The sequence below is a fragment of the Neophocaena asiaeorientalis genome, unplaced genomic scaffold (genome assembly GCF_003031525.2).
Source record: "Neophocaena asiaeorientalis asiaeorientalis breed wild unplaced genomic scaffold, Neophocaena_asiaeorientalis_V1.1 scaffold450, whole genome shotgun sequence".
In the NCBI taxonomy this organism is placed as follows: Eukaryota; Metazoa; Chordata; class Mammalia; order Artiodactyla; family Phocoenidae; genus Neophocaena; species Neophocaena asiaeorientalis.
In genome coordinates, this window is record NW_020175674.1 from 1780702 (window position 1) to 1803860 (window position 23159).

The window sequence follows — 23159 nt, forward strand, 5'->3', positions numbered from 1 at the left end:
CGGTTGAGAGTCCGCCTGCCAATGCAGGGGACCCGGGTTCGTGCCCCGGTCCGGGAAGATCCCACATGATGCGGAAGCGGCTGGGCCCGTGAGCCATGGCCGCTGAGCCTGCGCGTCCGGAGCCTGTGCCCCGCAACGGGAGAGGCCACAACAGTGAGAGGCCCGCGTACCGCAAAAAAAAAAAAAAAAAAAAAAAAAGAATGACGAAGAAACATCATAGCTCCAATTGTCATAGGACAGCCAGAAATGCTGAATGATATCAAATTGAATTATATCAAAATAATTGAATTGTATCAAAATAAAGATAACTGGCATTATATTGCCAGAATATTTATAACTAAATTTAACATAAAAAGAAATTACAGTTAAATACAACTTTTAAAAAAAAAATGACACCCAGACTCAAAAAAAATGGGAGCAGGGAGAATTACGCTATGTACGATTCTGAAAATTCCCACGTGTGGAATACAGCATTGCATATATAAGTAACAAACTGTGAGGCAATAAGCGTATATCTGGGTTTTATATTAACACAATGCTCCACGGATTTTAATATAACCAAAATACGAAACCAAAGATGTTATTGTTAGAATATTTTAAAAAACATAAAGTATAACAGGACCACACAATAAAAGGAAGCATTTCATTGACCCAGCGTATTTTAATGGGCTTTAACTTCTTTTTTAGAATTATAGCAATTAAGATGGTGAAACCAAATATAATAGCATTGCTCTGTCCTTGAATTACGTGGCTACTAGTTATTCCTAAAGTTCCGTGTCTGGAATCATTGGCCAGTCAAAACTGGAAGTCACACACGCTGCTGTCTTAATGAGGTTCCCACTCAGTGGAAAAGAAGTGGGGACTTTAAATTAGTTCATATCAGAAAGTGAAACTGATGGCATTCTAAAGGGAAAGTTTCAACATCAGCAAACTTAAAGGTAAAAAGAGATTTTTAGTATTATTACTCGTAGCATGTGAAGAAAAGAAGTCGATACTGTCAATTATTACTACTATGTGTCTTCCTTTCCGCCTAATGCCTGTGGCTTTTTGGTCCCTTTTAATCCAAGCGCACTGCTGCAGCTGAGCCAGCGCTCTGAGAGGCGTGACAGAGGAAGACGCCCGCGTCCGCAATGCCCCATGCACCTCCAGCTGCGCTGACCCTCTCCCCCTTCCTTCTTCTCTTCTTCCTCAATCCCTTCCTTGTCCTCTCTTTCAATACATTTATAATAAAAAGAGATGCATTATTACAATATGAGTTACAAGGTGAATTTTTCATCTGAAATAATTCACAAAAACTATTAGAGTTCTAGTTTTTAAATGAGGAAATATGGTTTTAAAAAGCTACAAACATGGTTTAAAAAACCTACAAACTGTCTTCCAATGGCTTTCCATTCTGGCGTTTCCTAAAATACTACACTAGAAGTCCGGTATGAACGGAATATAAGCTACGGAATATAAACTATTTACGGTTTGTCTGAGGCTCTCTGGGCAGCGAGGGGGTATCCCTTGCCAACACACTCCTCCAACTTCGTTCTAAGATACTTTCATCTCCGAACAAGTCCTAAGCATATAAAAGCCGAAACCCCGCACAGGAAAGCCCAAACCCAAGTGCCTTTTTCAGATCGGATTGTTTCAAAGGTGTAACACAATGAAAAACTTTTCCCCACTTGAAAGTAAATACAAGAAAAGTATGTGTTTGATATTCAACTGCTCTCTCTCCATAGACCACCCTCTGAGGATCTATTTTCTACATTTAGGTTTCAAGCTTTAAAAACCTGAATGTTAGTCATTCCTACCTTTGTGTCCAAAATATCCATAAGCATTCCATGAACATCCACTCCACTGTAATTTAAGTTTACTAAAGTAAAAACATTCTTTTTAAAATTTACTTTAAAATATATTATTTGCATATTTTATTTTTGGATTTATTTTTAAACAGTTGAAAATACTGCAATGCAGCTTCTTTGGAGCCCATGACGATTACGTTTCTACATCCCCTTGAGACAAATGCGGAGTTCAGGAGTGAAATTAAACCAATTTTTAGATTTAGTAAAAAAATCTTTAAATTTTTTGGATATATCTAAAATATTTCAATGTATTTCAAATGAAAAGAAGAAAGGAAGAAGGGAAGGGAAGGCAGGATGAAACAAAGGTGAGAAAAGAGGAAAAACAGGGAAGGGGGAAGAAAGGAATCTTTCCTTACAACTTCACCCAGATAAACGAATATTATCCTTCCGAATACAGGGTAACCCATGACACAGGGGCTCAAAATTCAAGAACCTTCTATAAGATTCAGAGCAAGCGTTAGATGTCACTGGACAGCTGGTGGTCTGACACCTGAATCTAGAAGGTTCCACAGGACCCTGGCCAACACCGTACAGTACTTCACATCTCTCTGATCCCTGTCAAACCCCAGCTTCTTTCCCAGACCATGGGGAGGTCCAGTCTGCTACATCTCATACAGGATTTTGTTGTGCCCCTGGCTTAGCATCCCCCATGACTCACATGTGCCTCCTGGTCTAGGATCTTCTGGTCCAAGTCACGTAAGGCACGTGTTGCCATGCCCTCTGACCCCCAGCCTGAACAGAGCCCACATGTGGGGCTGAGGACGCAGAGGAGGGCACCCGGGGCCCCTCTGGGTACTTCCCAACAACCTCAACCTCTGAGCCGCCGGCAACACAGAGAAGCCGGTCTCTCTCTGCTTCTCTCCAGAGGGAAAACAGAGGAAGAGTAAGGGCTGGGGTGTGTGACTACATCTGGAGTGGAACAACACCATTTCCCTTTAAAAGAAAAAAAATCACCACCTCCATCCTAAAGAAAGAAATTATATCTGATTAAGAAGGATGTACTGAGACCACTGGGGTGGGTGGTGTAGGTGGAGGGTTAGGGTGGATACAGAAGGGACAGAACAAGCTCCTCCCATGGGTTTGTTTCCTCCCAGTTCCCAGGAAATCCATCGTTAATACTAAAGTAGACACTGATGTAGAGCAGTGCTTAAGAACCCAGGCTCATTTCCTCTAGAAAATGAAAAGAATCATCTAAAATAACACATTTATTCTGGAGAAAATAACACCTCCAAAAGAATCCTAAAAGATTTTAAGAGGGGGAAATAAAAGAATACAGCTGCAATAATTCTGATTTTTTGTTCCACACAGAAGTCAGGGGAAGAACTCCATGCAGCTACACATACAAGGACCAGTTGTACACCCCCATCCCATCCCATAAAAAGAAAAACATTAATTTTCAAAGCAGAGGCAATATTTGCTTATGAAAACAAGACAATCACATGTGACTTCTAGAAATGAAAGTGTTAGGCGGAGTCTTTAAAAAAATAAATCACAGCCAACACTGCAAAGAGAACAGAAGCATGAAGCAGACAAGGAGACAGGCGTTAGGGTGAGAAAGGGAGGCCGAGGCCACGCTGTCACAGGGGCCGCAGGCATGTGCATCCCCACAGAGGTCACAGGAGGACAGCTGTGCTCTGGAGTTGTAGCTTCTCACCGCTTGCCGCCCTGTTCAAAGAAGCAGATGTTGGTTTACATGCCTCCTTTGTTTAGAAGCATTTACTTTGCCAAAACTTAAGAGCATTTCGATACACTTTTCTGAGTTTTCCGTTCTTCACATAATTTTATTTTTCTTTACAAGAAACAACTGAAATACTCAAGAGGGGCCCAGACTACCAAGTCCAAGAGAGAAACAATGCTTTGAGTCCAGTTTCTGTACCTCCAGCAGCTGGCCAGCATTAAAAGAGAGAAAATAGACCACAGCTGCATGCCGCAGTTCAACCACAAACTGAAACTCTTCCTGGAACGGGAAAGACTGTAAATTGAGGATGTTTTAACCTCCTTGAGAATTTATTTTAGGGTGACATTTTCTATGCATTCAAGTAAGGTTCTACTCATTGGAACTACTGAAGAGAAATGTTTACCATGGACTTCATTTAAAAATGCAAAAGTGTGAAGAGAACTCTACCTATGTGATGCCTTGTTTCAGTGTTTTAAAACGTTAAGCTCTCTAAAACTATCCAACTTGGGTAAATTTTATAGTACAAGCTAATATTTTTTAAAAACTATATAAAGCACCAATAGCACTACAGTAACCTTACTATAAAGCATAAATGATTTTTATTTTTACAATTTTTAAAAATTGTAAAAAATACAATTGTATTTTTTTACAAAAAATTGTAAAAAATACAATTTCTATTTTCAAATTTCTTTGCAATTTTTCATTGACTTTTTTAATATTTTAAGTACGTTTTCTAACTCTAGGGTTCTTCAAAATGGGTTGGTTGGTTTATTCCGACCTTTCCCATGTTTTCATTTTAAATGCACCCCCTCATACATAAGTTGTCTTCCACAAAAAAATCTCAGAGACTGAATCTTTTTTGCTTTTCAGATGTTTAAAACGTTCTCCACACACCTAAGAAACATAAATTGGAGAATGTTTCAACAATCATGTAACGAAGTTGGATAACTAGGTACTGTCACTGAGTCTCCACAGTGGATCTTATCCTTCCACCAGAAAAAAAGTGCTACATCAGTGTGTCCCCAAAATGTCCCACAAGAACTGGGGGTGAACTCCAACAGGAGGCAAAAGATGAGAGGAACTGGCTTGTTGACTTAGGAGAGAGAGCTGGTGCTACCATTGTCTCGCATGAATACTCCACCAAACACTCCCAACCACGAGGACAGATAATTAAAGTGTAATTATCTACAACTACCTACGACATGAAAATGTTAATGATTCTCATGTGTTCTAACGATTCTGAGTCCCAGGAGTGCTTATTCAGGATGAATGTGATGACAAGTAGAAACATTAGCCTGACGATCACACACCGACAAAAAGTCACTCTGTGATTGAACAGAGATTCGTCCTGATCAACTTAGATGATCTCCGGACTAGATCTCTACTTTCACATCCTAAATTTCTAACATTTTATAAAGTAAAAAATTACCAGTAAAGTCAAAGAAGCTCAAGTTATTTTCCAAACAGACTATAGTTTTCTTGAAATGATAAAAGAAATCTGTTACAATAAATAAATTTTAGCAAAACAAGACTCCCTCAGTGAAGAAACAGCTAAACCCAGCTGAGGCTCATCCACTGCAGACGCTGTTCATGTTCTCTCCTGAAGAAGCCCTGTTTTAAAACCAGAACCTGATAGAGTGGGTGCTTGGAATAGGAGCAGAACCTTGGAAATTGAACATAAATGGACTCTCTGTGCCACTTTTTCTTTGTAAAGTTTGTAGCTGGGAGTTAAAAACCTAAAACATTATGAGCAAAAACATCATTTTTTAATATGTGCTAAATGCTACCATGTGATTATTTTTTTGTAAATTATCAATTGTCTTCGTTTAAACGTAAAGCTCACCTTCTGCTCCGCCACCTCTTTCACTACCCCAAACAACACCCGCCCCCCACAAAGCCAATCCAGCAGATGACCACTCTGAATGAAGGAATGAAAGAATGAGTGAATGAATGAATGAGTGCCTGGCGTAACTCCCAAAGTCTCACGAACCCCAGGACACACTTACTTGGTTCATAGTAATCCATTATGGACACTGAAGCATCTTGTGTATTTGACACTCTAAAGTTTCTCACAGAAGGAATATCAACACAGAACTGGGTTTCATTTACCTTGAAAAATACAAAAGACTTTTAAGGGTGCGGCAAATTATGCGTTCAAGAGAAAGTAAAAGACATTTCTATCTCTTATCCTTTTATCAAACAGCTATAGAAATGAACACTTAGGGAGCATTTCTACACACCCGGTACTGGGGTAAGCATTGTATAGAAATTACATCATTTATCTTGTAAAACAGTCCTTGCATGATCGGTATTGTCCTTACTTCCATTTTACTGAAATGGATACTGAGAATTAGAGTGGTGAAGTAAGCAGGAGCCCAGAAGTGCATGTCCCTGGCCCTGGTGCTTCACCAAAATCCCCCGTCTCAGCTTTGCACCCCATCCTGGTTGCTGCTACTGACTCACACCAGCCCCCTTCTCTGGAGAATCACCCTCAGCTCACGGGAGTCACCTCATCCAGTAAGTGAAGTAACCTCAGAGTGGGAGGTGTGGCCCACAACCAATAACTGACTGATATGGGCACACAAGGCCAGCCTCCTTGCCTCCAGGAAGGACACTTAATGCCAATTTGGCAAATAATACTGGTTAAGGAATCTGAAATTGATAAATTCCTTTAAACATTCCATTACATACCAATTAGCAGTAAGTGAAAAGACAAATTAGTCAGTCAAAATGTAATGGACACTCCAAACCTAATTACATTATTTTAAAAAAACCTTAAATGTATTTTTCAAACCCCAAATTAGGCCCATGGCTATCAAACAGTATTTAATATATGCAAATCACTGAACAGCAAAAGAATCTAGAAACTTTGAATTCGTTTTACCAGCTTTTTAACCAGAGTGGTTTTTGAAGTCTTAAAACAAAAAGAACATTAAGGAACTAGATTTTTCAAAGTAGATTCACTGCTGAAACAATATGATTGATTCACACTTGGCAAAACTGGAGTAAGAAACATACATATTCCCCCCATGTAACATGAAATCCTAAGAACACTTAGAATTCAATTTTGATTCCACATATGAATTTCATATAGATGTCAGAAGAATAAACTTACATGCCAGCAGTTTTGAGACATAACAAGTAGAGTCTTAAATTCCACCCTAACCTTTCTCTCACATATTTTATGCACCTTATTCTTGGATCAGTAGCTTTCACACAGTAATGGGAAGAGTACATGAAAATTACATAATAATTTTGTGTAAGGACCAAACCTCTGAGAATATTCTATGATTTAAGCACCTAACTTTTCAATGCAGGAATATTAACCCTTTGGGGATATATTAAAAGCCTTTTTTTACGAAAGCATTTTAAAACATGTAATTACAGCTTTCACCGTCAGCATTTTTTTTTTCATCAGCCGCATTTACACAAATATGTTTAGCAAGTCCCTGAAGCTAAGGAGTTCTCCAGTTGACATCTGGACTGCATTTTGGAAATTATATCACAGCAATTCTCTTTGTTGAACATCTGGTATGAAATAATAATTTTGTTATCAAGACTTTCATCAAGCTCACCATTCATAGTAATTCTCCTTAAACTAATTTTATAATAATGTCTTTTTAGTGAGGACAACAGATAGTTGCCATGTGAAAGTTGTTCAGGGACACAAAAAGCCAAAATAATGACATAAAGAAAACGTTTAAAGTAAAGGTAATTTTGAACACAATAAATAGTGGCTTTGTCAGTGGTTACCAATGTGAAACTTAGGTTTTACTACTTACAGAGTCTAAGTAGAGGTTGAGTTTTCCATGGTCGTGTTCTACTTTTTTCACGGTCTCACTCAGGGAAATGGCATCTGAGGACACGGTAAAACCACTGAGGAGGTTAATTTCCATAAGGGCCATGCCACTTCTACCTGGGCCTAGAAACCTAAATCAAAGAGGAGAGGAGAGAAGAGAACCTTTTAGGAAAAACCTAAAGCTGTTGGCAAACTATCTTCATATAAATATTAAAACCGCCAAGTGTTATTCCAAATATTTACCATTTCATTGAAATAAAAAATTACTACAGAAAACTGTAAAAAGGTAAAAATCCTTTCCTTACAGTCTGAACTTCTTAGAACTTTCAACCACATGAGGAACAGAACAACGGGTCCATTTGTCAGTCAGCATGAAATGCCTGCAGTGCAGCAGACTTGGGCCCCTGGGTTTAAGAAAGGCAGACTTTGCCCCTTCGGTGGGCAAATCTGTTTTCTAGCGGCTGATACCAAACGACATTGCATTTTTCATTTTCCCAAAAGCTGATGGCACTAAGCTCTCCAACTCAAAGCTAGGAAACGAAAAAGAGGCATCGCTTGACCACTTAGCCGGAGACAGCGGCCAAGTCATCAACAACCTCTTCTTCATCGGGTTTTAGAAAAAAGAAGACCAGTAGGCAAGGTCCTTCCCTTTCTTCTCCCACAGCCCACCTGCTTAGATATGATGACTTTAGTGCCTCATCAGAAGTGCTTTGGTTGACCTGGTCTTTCCACCAGCCAGGGGCAGAATTTGTTAAATTACTAGGCCACAGAGAAACCTTTTCTGAGGTGAGTAAGGGCCTGGACCCAACTGATGAGAATAAAGTACCTGAAACACCAGCTATTCTTTTTATAAAGTGCCACTGAAAGAATTCATTTAAAATGTAGTTTGTATTTCATAGCAGATTTTTCTCAGAAAACTAGTAGCAACATCTAAATCCTTTTTATAAAGCTCCCAACCCTGACATTAAAACACTTCCCTTCTCCAGGTCCTCCAAAAAAAGAAAGAAGGAAAAAGATATAGATGTCCTCTACCTAGCAAAGTCTATTGCCTGTCTGATTCCCTGATGCTGGATTAAGATTTGGAATCCTGCATCTTTACATGAGCCCCTATAAACAGTGAAACCCCATTATGGTCTGAATCTCAGTTTCACCTCATTTTCCTCCTCTGTGTCTTTACCTGACCTCCCTAAGAGGTAAAATCCTTCTCATTGCTCCATAAGGCTATTCTTCTTTGCCCTTTTCAAAAGTAGAATTTTAGACTTGCTATAAGCAGCTCTTTGCAGGAAACCACTCTCACAAGGAAACCCCTTTTCCTGCCACATTAGCAAAGCTACATTGTAACTAACCTTAAACCAGGCGCCCCCGTGCTCTACTCATCTCCAGCCCAAGCACACTTTTCAAATCTTTTGATCACACAATACCTTGCCTAACCTGTTGGTTCTTTCTGTAGATCAAAAAAGTAGAAATGAAGAATAAGTAATTAACAGATGACCAGATCTCTTCCCCAGCTTCCCCTTTAGTAATCTTATACACAAACTGTGTGAACAAGATAACATCTAAAGAAAGATCACAAGAAGTCCACACGCCTGCAAACGGGGGCGGGGGGGGGGGATGGCAATGGCTCTGACCCCCCATCTCAACGATTAACTGAGATTACTCTCTTTTTTCCCTTTAAAAACTGTCACAGCTGGACTGAATCTTCAGAGTTGATCTCAGGACATGAGTCCACCTTCTCCCCAGATTGCCGGCTTTTCTGATTAAAGCATCTTTCCTTTCTACCAACAACTGCCTCTCAGTTATTGACTTTCGAGCGGCAAGCAGCCAGACCTCAGTTCGGTAACGTCGTTTTCAGGATTTATTTTTACTAATTTCTGTCTCCTCTTCCAAATAGTAAGTTCTGTGAAGACAAGGTTGTGTCTTTTTGGCTAACCATTATATTCCAGATCCTGACACTGTGTCTGGCACAGAATGGAGACTAAACCAATATTTACTGAGCGAACGAATGACTGAAGGAGCAAATGAGAAAAGCAGGGATAATGATAGCACTTACTTTATAGAGTAATTCTAAGGACTAAATGAGACATGTGTGCAAGTCACTGATACAATGCCTGGCATGTAAGTTTGTGATAAATGTAGGTGGTTGCTGTTTAAATAATAATAACTTGATGTTGTTATTCTGGAACAGAGCCCAGTTGCAATCTTAGTAAAGTATAATGGGAGTCCTACTTTCTTCTCAGCTGAAAAGGAAGCTACTGCAGAGATTCTGATATCCTCAAGCTGCTGGTTCAAAATGCCCAAACAGGTGAGGAAAGGGGCAAACACACTGACAATTTATACCAAAATCAGGAACAGGAAGGCCCTGGGACTTCCCTGGTGGTCCAGCGGGTAAGACTCCACACTCCCAATGCAGGGGGCCCAGGTTCAATCCCTGGTCGGGGAACTAGATCCCACGTGCATGCCACGACTAAGAGTCCGCATGCCGCAACTAAGAAGTTCACATGCTGCAACCAAGAAGCCCGCATGCTGCAACTAAGAGCCCACATGCCTCAGAGAAGATCCCGCATGCCGCAACTAAGACCTGGCGTGGCCAAAATAAATAATATTTTTTAAAATACTTTCCAAAAAACAAAAGGAACAAAAAGGCCCAAGATAGTAGGGATGGTAGCAGCAATGGAGGAGACTGGGTTCAGGCAATGGCTAAGAAGGTTGACCATCTGGAGAAACACCTACAGATGACCTTGGGAGGATCTGGCAGCTCAGGGCCACATCAGTGACCTCCAGCCCAACAACAGCCCAAGGTCAACCAGACGCTACGGGATATTTAAAAAGGGCAGGCAGCAGCTCCCCAATATCAGTGCATCTTGCAGCAACACCCAGCTGGACACCAAATCATGCAGAGCTAAGAGGGGAGATTGACAAGGAAGAAATTTTAGTCTCTTGCTTCAAGAACTTTCTGAAGGACTTGCTCTCAAACTTATGTGTGCGTTAGAATAAGCAAGAAAGCTGAAGGCGGCTTCACAGACCCTGAATCTATGAAGTCAGTAGTCTTGAAACGGATACCTTTTTCTTATGACTTAACAAGATCCTCAGATGCTCTGGACACAGAGCCACCTTATTAAGTACTCCCAGAAGCTGTTAAGTGCCTAATTATCCAATGCAAGGGTCTTCTAAACTGGAATCTTTTCACTGTGTCTGAAAAAAAATACTATGCTCTTCATCGAACCTGCACACGCTTATGAAGTTTTGAGCTAAGTTCACAAAACTAAACGTTAAATATGAACCTGGAATAATCACTTCACAGAAAAATGAGCAACAGAAAGAAATAATCAACTTTGCAGTATTCAACATGATTCGTTAAAGTTTTTCTAAATTAAACCTGAGTTTTATTAAACTTTTATATTCAGACTTGTTATAAATACAAGGAAAACTTGTAAGCAAGTTGGGCATGCCGAGAAATGCTTAAATGCAATTAGCAGTATTTCTAGTTTGTAATCTGAAGTGTAATGCGTAACTGAAATGTTTGTTAAATGGAACGCCTTACGTTGATATAGTTCAATAACTATACAGAGTTATATTGAATATAATTAAATATATAAACAACCATATATATTTAATTAAGCCTTCAAATCTATTTTTTTAAGGAGAAGGAGAAAAAGGAGGGACTTAGATACCAACCTTGTGCACACATTCAAATTCAAGTGATTGATATCATCTTTATCATCTTTTACGGCAATGTCTAAATCAAAGGCTTCTTGATCTTGGATAGATCTTTGGATTATGGAAGATCTGGAATCTTTCACATTATAAATAACATTAAGCTGTAATAAATAACAAATAAGCATAAATAATAAGTTACTAGCAATAAATTGCCTTCCTTATGTATCCTAAATATTAGGTAATGATTCTCTTTGGGATAAACCCAACTAGACTGGTAATCTTCAACCTAAAAAAGAATTAGTTTTACTAGCTAATGAAGTATCATTAACAAATATAATTATAAAAGTTTATAAACGATGATGTTTAAAATTGAGAAAATTGTTAGGTAATATCCCAAGTATCAGAGACCATCGTGGACCATATTCATGGGCATTTTTTTTTTTCAAATAATGTAAAACATTCCCTTGAGGGAAAAAGTTAAACTATTGCCAAGTTTCCTGAAAGCATCCACTAATTTCTAAGCTCTGCTGCCCAACTGGAGTTATTTTTCACAAGCTAGAACTATCAGTAAGATAAATCAAAATGTTTTCGCCCAAGAGCCTTGGTGGAACAAAAACCTATTCAACTGCTAAGCCGCCTTTTTCGATCACACCATGTTTTTCAAAGAGGATGAAACAAATGATGGATTTCAAGTCAACTGGGTCTTTTTCAGCATATACTCTGTGCCCACGACCAATGTGAATGGCACTGTGGGGACCCTGAGGAGGTGTGAGGACCAGTGTTTTCCTCAAAGGGACCCTAAGATCAGAAGCTTGGGAATGTCCTCTAAATTTCCTAGGTCTGCCTCATGTCAAGTCAAATCGGGATCTATTTAAATTCTTCACCCCTTCCGCTTTTTTTGATACTAAGGTTCATAAACCTTACTATTATATGTAATACTGTATTTTTTTTTGCTAATACTTAAATCTCACACACACACACACACACACACACACACACACACACACACACATGCCCCTCTGACCTAAACGTGTAGTATCTACTGTGAATTTACATACTTAAAAAAAAAATCCTCTCTCTAAGCCTTCATCTTTCAAATCATCTTTCAAACCTAAGAGTTCCAACTTTTTATTCTGCCACACCTACATCATATAATCCTTCCTCCCCTTGATCATTCTGGAATATCTCAGTCTGGACATTCTCCAACTTTTTCTTAAGCTACAATTAAAAGTGTAGAGTGTTCTTGGAGCGGTTGAAGAATGGTTCCATCAATTGGAGAGACAGTCTCCGTGATTTTCATTACCCCCTTTCCCGTGGCACGCATTTTCCTTTAGAGACCAATCTCATCACAGAACAAACACGACTACTAGATTTGTCCCCTGGGTCATAATTAATATTCATCTATAACTAAGTGTTAGCATTTATATTTGGTCCACAACAGAGCTGAACTTCTCACTCAGAGAACGTCAAGAAATCTTGCAGTTTATTTCCAATAGCTTTGCTTTTTATCATTTATTGCAAACCTGAGAGTTTTCCTTGCCCTCCTTTTTCCAGAGCACTTACAAAAATATCAACTAAAGGAAATGTCAATACCTATTTCTGGATGACCAGCTTTTTTGCAAATTTTTTCTCCATTACAAGAAGTACCTATTGGTCCCTACGTTTCATTTTCTGCATGTTAATGCAACATAGGACTGGTGAACATTCTGACCACTAGGTACCATATTTACTGCTGTGTCCTTCAAATCTCAAATAAAAATCATCTGACTTCAGTAACTTATCTACACTTGGTTTATCAAGAATGAGTTCCAACCAATTTGGTGGTTTAAGTACATAAAATTTTTCAATCGTATCTAAAATATCTTATGTATTTACTTTTGGATTTACTCTTCACATAAAAAGACAGCTTGAGAGTGAGAATTTTCACATGGTCTTTGTTAGTAAAGACCAATACAAAGGGACTTCCCTGGCTGTCCGGTAGTTAAGCCTTCGCCTTCCAACACAGGGGGTACGGGTTTGATCCCTGGTTGGGGAGTTAAGATCTCACGTGCCTCATGGTCAAAAAACCAAAACATAAAATAGAAGCAATATTGTAACAAATTCAACAAAGACTTTTTTTAAAAAAAAAAAAAGACCAATACAAATTATTCACTCTTGTCTTTCTGTCCTTTTCATTGAATACCGTTCTTTTTAACTGTGAGTTTTCCTTGATTTTAAAAAACATTTACTGTGTTTTGAGCATCGTACAAAATAATCTTCACATTATTTCTAAGTTTCCAAATTATACCTGACCATGTACCCTTCACATTGTGCCTTAGAAAGTACATCTGTTCTCTCAACTAGAATAGTTGTACTGGTTTTTGAAAAAGTACTTTTTCTCTATAATAGCCTTTTTTTTTTTAACTTTCTCAGTAAATCTTTCAGGATTTGTTTGGTTTGTTTTCTCTAACCAAGCACATAATCTTTTTTAGTACTATCACATATTATTTTGCATCCCAATAACATGGTTTTAGGTCCCCATGATTTTCATGTATTATTAAGCATAGTAACTTCCATTCAGTATTTTATATACTACTTCCATGTTATTGTATCCCAATTACACCATAAAGGGTAGATTTCTTTAGATTTTCTTCCTAGAGCAGAGCACTGAACATCTCATGCTCTAATTGTTTTATTTACTACAATATAAAATTTTACAGCAAGGGGACACATTTCCTATCTTCAAGTCAATTACTTATAATACCATGTTGACCTTTATATCGTTAAATGAATATTAAGAAATGGTAAGTAAAATGCTATATGGTTATCAAGTCACAGTAGAAACTCTACCCAGTATTACAATTTCTAAGCTGTATTTTTACAAAAGGTGGGAGTTCCCAACAATTCACATGAATCATATTGGAGGATTTTAATCCTTACTTCAAAAAGCATATAATACTCAAGAAATATTATCAAACTATAGATTATTATCAAATTATAGATTATCAAACTATATAGTTGCTGTCTACTCACTAGCTAGTAACATCTCCAACACTTTTTGTTAAAGATAGTGATTTATCTTGTCTAAGTCATAGAAGTAAATCATTACGAATTTTATATCATCTAAGTTAAAGATTTAGCAGTGCCCCAAACCAAAGAATTAGTATAGCAAGTCCTATTTAACAAAACAAAAATAAACATTATTGCATACCTGACAAATGGCAAATCCAAAACCGCTTGCAGAAATATTAACTGCAGTTGGCTGTACCACAGCAAGCTGAATAAAGGTGGAAAAAGGTGAATAAGGCTAATTGTCCATACCTACGTCCTTCCAGCCGGCACGAGAGACCGCTGTTATCCCTCACTGGGAGTGTAAGCTGTGTGCGCTGTGAAGTTCTAAGAACTTTACATGCCTCACATGTCAAAAGTTATGGGTCAACCAGATAAGGGGGGTGAAGGCTGAGGAAGTACACGTTAGTGCTGTGGACAGGTCTGCCCTTCTGTAGGGGCTGTAGCATGAAAGACAAGAAATGAAAGTCATTCCTCCCTCCTCAAGCCTCCCTCAGCATCCAAGTCGCTGGCCTTCCTGAGAACACAATGGCACACCATCACTGACTGGAACCAACACTCCTCCTTCTTCTTCCTTTGCCATCACCCCTCTCCCTCAGGTTCTAGCCTTAAAGTTACCGCTTTCACCCATTACCCTCAACTTCCTACAAAGTTAACCAAGGGAAAAAAGTTAGGGTTTAGCATAGCCCTTCATTCCATTTTAAAGAAAGAGTTCTACTACTGGTTCTATCAATTCACCTAAGAGGACATGTGATGCAGCCTAAAGGAACATGGTCTTCGAAATCATGGGTTCAAATCCTAGCTCTACTGTTACTAGCACCATGATCTTGGGAGAGTTAGCTAAACTCTCTTAGCCTCAGTTTTATAATATGTACAGTGGGGATAGAGGTACTTGGTCTGAGAAGTAAATGCAATAAATAGCACATGTCAAGAAATCTGGCACAGGGCCTGCAAAGAATAGGAGCTCAATGGGTATTCATTCCTCTCCCAGTGAGACAGGGCCCACGTTTCCTCCTTTTCCAAACCTGTCCAAAGTTCTCAACCCCTCCTCCCTTCCCCAGCTCGGCAAATTCAACCAAAGGAGGGTACTCCTTCCTGCCAGCACAGAGCTCTGGGAACAAGTCTTTGTTGAAGTCAACAGAAAGGAAATAAAGCGGTACTCCGGCAGAAGGAAGCATCTACACAGACATTCGGAGAGGCACGCCCTTGTCCACACCTCAGCCGTCTGGAGGAGAAAGCGGTTCTGTGTGCTAATCACAAACTTCACAGGACTCCGTGAACCGGACCCCACCATGGTCACTTGGATATCTGTCTCTTCTGTGTTCATTAGGGCTGCAAACTCAGACAGGGCCTTCAAGGCCACAATGGTGTCCTGTTGGGAAAAGAAAAAGATGTGTGCACATAAGGCTATATTAAGGCCGCCAAAGAGTAAAGGATACCATGTGTAGGATACCACTGTATACTCATCCACCTTCCTTGGGAGTGGAACCCTCCTCGATTCACCTTTGAATCTGCTTGACCTGGAGTCCAAGGAAGACTCAGAAAACACCTGCTGACTAGAACTGAGCTCCTATTGTACCAGGTACCGGAGACGACAAATGGCTAGTGAGACAGGGAACTAATTTATCCCATATGGGTATCAGATACGATGTTTATGTCAAAGGTGAGAAAAAATTAAAATTAGTAACTTAAACCTTTGATTTAAGTTACTAAACTTTTTAACTGCCATGTAATTGTATGAAGTCATGAAATAAAGCAACCACATATATATATAGAGAGAGAGAGATTTAATTTTATAAATAGTTTTACACACACAATTATTTTCATAAAGAAATTTAAAGTGATCATCACTCACCTGGGTAGATGCAAAACCGCCCAAGCTATTTCTCTGCCTGCTTAGCCACCTCATAATCGGAATTCCCTCAGAAATCTGATGCTGCAGGAAGTGTGAGAGCATTGCATAGGCCGCGACTTCAATATCCAGGGAGCTTGGTTGCCAGGATTCAGAAAGTCTGGACACCGGTGACACCCAGAATTGCATGTCTCCTGCGGGAGAAAAGTAGTAATGGTCTGGCCCAATACAGAAAAATTACACTTGATACCATTAAACATTCCTACACTGGTCCAAGTTCTCCTTGACTAGCATAAAAGTATACATATTTCTCTACATGTGTATATAGATGCCAAGCAAATATACACATACTCACACACACACACACACACACACACACACACGTACTTACATGTCACTTCTTAAACTATTAAGACTTATAAAATTTCATCCTTGTCCTTTTACTTATATTTGAGGACATTTTGATAAAAATATTTTCCCAAGAGAAATTCCATATGTTTGGCTCAAGACCAAAAAGCTATAAATTATTTTTTTTTAAAAACCATACTCTATTCCAGACCATCCCAAAATATATTAGGACACATTGGAAAGAACCCTGTTCTGGGAATCTGCCATTAACCAGCCCTAACGGGAAAGACTCCTTTTTTCATTATCTGAAAGGTGGTGTTATAAGTTCAAAAATCCAAGACTCCAAGAAAAAATGAGGGACCCTGGCCACCCTAACAACCTTCCTAGAGATATTCCTGCTAGCCCCCAGATGAACATGCTATGTGGTACCCCCTCCCCATTCTCTCAAATATTACTATTTAGATGATGACTGCACTTCAGTGGAATGTGAAATAACTACCACTCAGCCAAGCAGAGAAGCAGAAATGTCAAGGACTACTTCAGCCTCGATGCAGTAATCTTCTAGTCCCCAGCACTGCAACAGGTAAAAAGGATGTAAGCTAACTTACTGCTAATAATAACACACTCTTTTTTACAGTCTCAGAAGTCTCTAAGCACTTTCCATAATCACCCCTTCTTGAATTAACAGAGCTTTAAATAAACTGACATGACCTAAAACTCTTTCTGCCCACCCAGCCCTTCTGCCCCACAGAGGCCATTTGGAAAGTAATAACACCTGTACTTTTTGTCCTGTTGTAGCCCATAAGCAGCTGTATGATTAAAAAATCACAGTGCCCATTCCAAAACTGTAAAAAAAATCATACAGCTCACTAACAGCATTTTTTGACATTTGCATTTCTGTCAGCATTTTAATTCACATTTTCGAACACCTACGACGTGGTAAGTAAGCCCTGCACCTTATCTCATTTAATCCTCACAGCAACCCTAAAGCAGCTGTTACTCCCATTTTAAGACAGGGAAACTGAAGCTCCTAAAGGTAACTAACGGAACCAGAATTTGAGCCCAAGTCTCTCCAAAAACCAAGGCCTTCACGATCACTCAAGGCCACCAAACCAGAAATGGCATCAGACGATTCAAAGGGTAACTGACACATGGCAGAACATATCTAAAAGAAGGAAAAACCCAAGGCCCCAAGTTCTCTAGAAAACTCTTGGGGAGAGTAGCAGCAGAATGGCCATGTCAACCCTTCCTGATCTTACTTGCATCTCATTTTCATCCCATTCAGAAGACATAAATGTAATCAACTTCGCACCTGGTGTTCAAAACTTTCTCATATCATTTACACATTTCATAACGCAGAACGGGTTGCACACGTTACCTTCTTGTTCTGCTCTCCAAGTCAGCATATTCAAAGCGTCCTTGGCTTTAGGGCTTCTCACAGATGACAGCGCATAAGTTACAAGAGCCAGGGTGTAATTGTCTGAAATTCCTCTGTCGAATTCGGACTCCAAAAAGCTGATAGACTCCTGCACATCACTATTAGGCTGGAAAGAAAAAATATATATTTTACTATTCAGAATAACCTGTCACCAACATATTTAAATAAAAAGTATTTTCAAACATTCATTCAAAAACCATTTCAGGGCTTCCCTGGTGGCGCAGTGGTTGAGAGTTCGCCTGCCGATGCAGGGGACAGGGGTTCGTGCCCCGGTCCGGGAAGATCCCACATGCCGCGGAGCGGCTGGACCCGTGAGCCATGGCCGCTGAGCCTGCGCGTCCGGAGCCTGTGCTCCGCAATGGGAGAGGCCGCAACAGTGAGAGGCCCGCGTACCGCAAAAAAATAAAAAAATAAACCATTTCCGTGTCTATTAAGCACCCGCCTTTGTCCTAGGCAATGGGAATCACCCCCGATCACTGACGTTTAATGATCTGCCATGTATTTTTAAAATAACATTGCTTTTCAGGTTCTACAAGCAAATAGGCACCATTCCGTAGAGGGAATAAAAAATAAGAAGTGCAGCTTTTGCTAGTGTTTTTCCCATTGGCTATCACGAACTAAGATGAGGGCATAAAATATAGCCTGAGAAAGATACCTCTCTCATATGACCTCAGGTGTTGAAGCTCTAAATTGAGGAGAAAGTATATATTCTCAGCTCTTGGGATGTGGCCACAGATGCAAAGCAGAAGAGTACTCAAATTCGAGACTTCAAATGTGATGGAATATTGCAAAATCCTTTAAGTTTCCAGACATGTATTTGACCCATCAAGACCTACCTTCCTTGTGATTTTCCACCCATTATTTATTAAAGATTAAATACCTGATACTTTTTATATCCCAGGAGAGAAGTCACAACATAAGCCGTAAGGGTTACTGGACTTTTATTGCCACCTTGAAGCTCGCTGTGGATCACTCTTCCTGGCTCCCAAAATTCACCATTGGATTTTTGATGTCCTTTGAGCCAAGTATATGCTCTGTGTAACACATTCTGGTCAATATCTATGTAAGGATCAGCTTCGAGGAAACATCTTAAAACAAAAGCTGACAACCTTGGTGAAAAGGGGGGAAAAATTACATAAAATACACTTTATACAGTCCTCCAAATTACACTGAGCAATAAAACACACCAGCAATAACAACCCTTTTCCCCCATCAGAAGATTCACCAAAGGGCCAATCACTGAAGATAGAACAAAAGGAAGAAAGACGACAAAGAGACAACAAAGTGAACAACTCAGCTGGGCCAGTGGGCACGGCTTCCCCTTGGGTGTGGCTGGGAAATTCCAGGTCAACTCACAAAAGAGCAGAGTTGGTAAGAACTTAGAAATCATCTAATCCCGCCTCTTGATTTTAAAGGTTGAGAATTCGAAACTCAGAGAGAGTTAAACTGTCCAAGGTTATTCATCTTTGGACTGTTCCGGGTATTTACCAAGGAAGATCTCATCACACACTTAGCTCGACCCTAAAGCAGTGGATGAAGTATGTTTAGTTCACAATCAAACTGTCGTGCTTTTGAGTAGAAGAAATGGATATTTTCTCTCCTATAGGACAGGAATCAGCAAATTACAGCCTGTAGGCCAAATCTACCTGTGCCAAACACAGCCCACAGTCTGTTTATATGTGCCTCTCCCCACTGCACAGCCCCCAACCTCCACCTAAGAACAGTTTTTAAACAGAGAAAAATAGTGAGGGTGGGGACTTCCCTGGTGGCGCAGTGGTTAAGAATCTGCTTGCCAATGCAAGGGACATGGGTTCGATCCCTGGCGCAGGAAGATCCCACATGCCGCAGAGCAACTAAGCCCGTGAGCCACAGCTACTGAGCCTGCGCTCTGGAGCCCGTGAGCCACAACTACTGAAGCCCACACGCCTAGAGCCCATGCTCCGCAACAAGAGAAGCCACCGCAATGAGAAGCCCGCGCACCGCAACGAAGAGTAGCCCCAGCTCGCCACAACTAGAGAAAGCCCGCGTGCAGCAACGAAGACCCAACGCAGCCAAAAATAAATAAATACATTTATTTTTTAAAAAGAAAGAAAGGGTGGAGGGAAAAGGGGAAAATATGCAACAGAGGCTCTATGGGGCCTGCAATGCCTAACATATTTACTATCTGACCCTTTAAAGAAAAAGTATGTCAATGTCTGCTACAGAACATCTGCTACTGAGGTGAAAAGAACATCAGGCAATAAAACACTGAAACCTTTCTATTTATGGATCTACATCCTGACTTGTGCCAAAAGAAAATATGAAGCAGATCTGTTTCATCCTATAAAAGATTTAGTGTGGCAAACATTACTAATATTCAATATGATGCAGTTCTCTTGCACTTTGGGTACGCAGAAGAATTCACTTCCTTGCCCACTTGAAGTGAGGCGTGGCCATGGGGCCAGCTCCCGTCATGGAAAAGTGATAAGAAATCTTATACCGGTCTGAAGCTTCTAACCGCCACTGCTGGATACTCCAGCCCTCTGTCCCCAGGCTGCAGCAAGCCTAGAGGCTCAGGGTGAGTTGGTGGCTGAAACAAAGACCGCAGAGCCCCCTGCTGAGCCACAGTGGAAGTGCAGCATGAGTACAACCTTTGTTAATAAACCACGGAGATTTAGAGGGTTGTTACCACGGCGCACCTTATCTAACCCTACTGACACAATTAGCCAATCTTTTTCTGGGTGGAAAATGAACTGAAGATAGTACAAGGAGAGAGTAATCAATCATCCAAAATCAGCCATGTGGAGATTTCATTCTGGAGGAAACTCTGGAGGTTCATTACTTAACCTCATCACCGTTTTTTCACAAAAAAATAACCTTAAAGAAACTACATTGGGGCTTCCCTGGTGGCGCAGTGGTTGAGAATCTGCCTGCTAATGCAGGGGACACGGGTTCGAGCCCTGGTCTGGGAGGATCCCATATGCCACGGAGCAGCTGGGCCCGTGAGCCACAGCTACTGAGCCTGCGCGTCAGCTACTGAGCCTGTGCGTCTGGAGCCTGTGCTCTGCAACAAGAGAGGCCGTGATGATGAGAGGCCCGCACACCGCAGTGAAGAGTGGCTCCCGCTCGCCGCAACTAGAGAAAGCCCTCGCACAGAAATGAAGACCCAACACAGCAAAAATAAATAAATTAATAAACTCCTATCCCCAACATCTTCAAAAAAAAAAAAAAAAGCAAGAAACTACATTGACTGTATTAATACAAAATTAGTGTTGATTGTGTCCGATTAAAAAAAGACCTATGTTGGGCTTCCCTGGTGGCGCAGTGGTTCAGAGTCCGCCTGCCGATGTAGGGGACGCGGGTTCGTGCCCGGGTCCGGATTTCTTACCAGCTGCACCATCATATTTTATTGCTTCTTTTCCCACCAAAAAAGAGGGGGATTTATGACTTATCTTTTCTAAATAAAAACGTCTGATGTACTAGTGTTTTAAAACCATATTTAAAAAGGAGAATCTCTTTTAAAGCCAGGCTATGGAAAAAGCAGCCTCCAAGCTGATACAGAGACACATCTGTCAATTTCATGGCCATCGTGACCTAGTGAGAGCCCATTCAGTGACATGGATTTGTTCCATTAGCAAAAACACTTACCAAGTGCTCCCAGAAGGGTCATCATTCCCAAAAGCACTGAAAGAGCCATCTTCCCTCTGATAGAGAAGTTCTCTCTGGTAACCTGAAGACACCAAAATAGACAGATAATCAATGTAATCAAGTTGCAATGAATGGAAGTTTCTAATCATGACTTCATATTGAGGAAACATGGGCAGAGAATGGGAAAGAAGACATGAAATCAACTAACGTTGAATATTTTCTATATCGTGTGCTGTGGGAGATTAAGAACATCAGGACGTTTCAAGTAGAATGCATAAAATAAGAACCACGATAGCCCCAAACTGGAATAAAGTCAGAAGAATACCATCACACAGACAACAATTCTATCCATTCAAAAGCAAGTAAATTAAAAAGCGGAGTATTTAACTCTGTAGTGTAAACTACAATGGTTTCAATGCTCAGTCATCTAAAATTGTTTGCTACCTAAGAAAAATACTAGCTACAGTATCATAATTAAAATTTAAAGCTAAAACGAGAAGTAAAAATACTTTCTACTCTTCGACCACCAGCAGAAGGGAGAAAATTGCTAAATAATCTAACACAGTGGCTCTAGAATTTTTTGATCATGACCAACTGAGGTAAACCCCCAAACTGACCTGTCCGCCCAAACGTCAACTCTAAGTTCTCACTAAATAAAAAGACCATGGTGGTGGTAATGAAGTCTCAGTATAGAACTAAATTGGGGAGCGCTTATGGCTCACAGATCTGCTTTAATAAAAGCAGATGTTTCATATTTGCAAATAAATGGTTGCAAATAGAGGCAGATGTTTCATATTTGCAAAGCAATGCGTGCAGGTCTCAAAGTCCAGTGACTGAGAAATCATAGGCCAAACACTGAAAGAGTCACCAGACAAGCCCAACAAACCAACTCGCTAAAAATGATATTAGCCATAATTTATCAATAAAAAGTAAGCAGAAGCAGAAGCCAGAAACATTTCCAACTCAAGGCTTTATCAGTGATCCTCTGATAACCAAGAATTCCTCCTGAAAACTACAGGATTCTACTACAGGAGGGGAGGGCACACAAAATGAACCCAGCAGCATGGCCATGTAGTGCCTGGCAAACATACTCACTGGTGAAATGTTGAATTCAATCCCCAATAAACTCTAGTAACAAAAACATTTTACTTTATGAATACCACATTTTAGAAGCATCAATAACTATAATTAATTATTCATATTTGACTAAGAAAATATGAGTATTAGTCATTTAAAATTCGTGAATTTGCTCTTGCCAGGTCCCAAACTTTTCTCATTGAGCCTTTCCACAAGAAACCCCAGCCAGATCTGAGTATCTGATTTAAGCTACAGTAAGACAAAATGCATAAAAAAACAAGACACTGTTTCACGGTGATCTTTAAGACCTATGGTAAAAGAGATGTAAACAGCATTTAAGTGATGAGAGAGTTTTCTTAATTTGAAGAAGGGAGCGTTAAGTTACACTCTTTATGTTTAAAACTGAAATATTACAGCATGGTAACTAACCAGCCAACTTTTATCCAACTGTGACTAGGTGTCAGGAACTGGTCAAAGCCCTTTTCAGGTATTAACTCGGGTAATTCCACAACTCTATGATGTAGAGGCTATCTGCTTTTTAGAGATGAAGAGACCTGAACTTAGAATATATCATGTGCAAGGTCACACAGCTCATAGGAACTGAAATTAGGCATTAGCCAAGGTCAATCTGTCTCCAAAGCTGCTGCTTCCTACTAATTCATAGAGCTCTTTCAATGATTAATATATGAAAAGTTCTTCGCACAGTACCTTTTACATTCTCTCAGTAAACAACAGATATCACTCCGTAACATAGGTGTAGAAAAAGACTTTCTAACCACCAAACTTTT

At 40.0% G+C, this 23159-nt stretch overlaps 1 protein-coding gene across 2 annotated transcripts in view; it reads right to left on the bottom strand.

Moving 5' to 3' along the window:
- Positions 1 to 209: 209 nt before the first annotated feature.
- Positions 210 to 23159, bottom strand: part of CD109 (CD109 molecule) — a 113058-nt gene continuing 90108 nt past the window's right edge. For both annotated transcript variants that reach the window (XM_024731904.1, XM_024731905.1), the window contains 10 exons: positions 21295 to 21376; positions 18548 to 18776; positions 17608 to 17773; positions 15885 to 16075; positions 15246 to 15401; positions 14172 to 14237; positions 11000 to 11142; positions 7308 to 7455; positions 5532 to 5634; positions 210 to 3512 (listed from right to left, as the gene is read on the bottom strand). In XM_024731904.1, the coding sequence (XP_024587672.1) occupies positions 3337 to 3512; positions 5532 to 5634; positions 7308 to 7455; positions 11000 to 11142; positions 14172 to 14237; positions 15246 to 15401; positions 15885 to 16075; positions 17608 to 17773; positions 18548 to 18776; positions 21295 to 21376 (1460 nt within the window). In that variant the 3' untranslated portion in view covers positions 210 to 3336. The remainder of the gene's footprint in view (positions 3513 to 5531; positions 5635 to 7307; positions 7456 to 10999; positions 11143 to 14171; positions 14238 to 15245; positions 15402 to 15884; positions 16076 to 17607; positions 17774 to 18547; positions 18777 to 21294; positions 21377 to 23159) is intronic.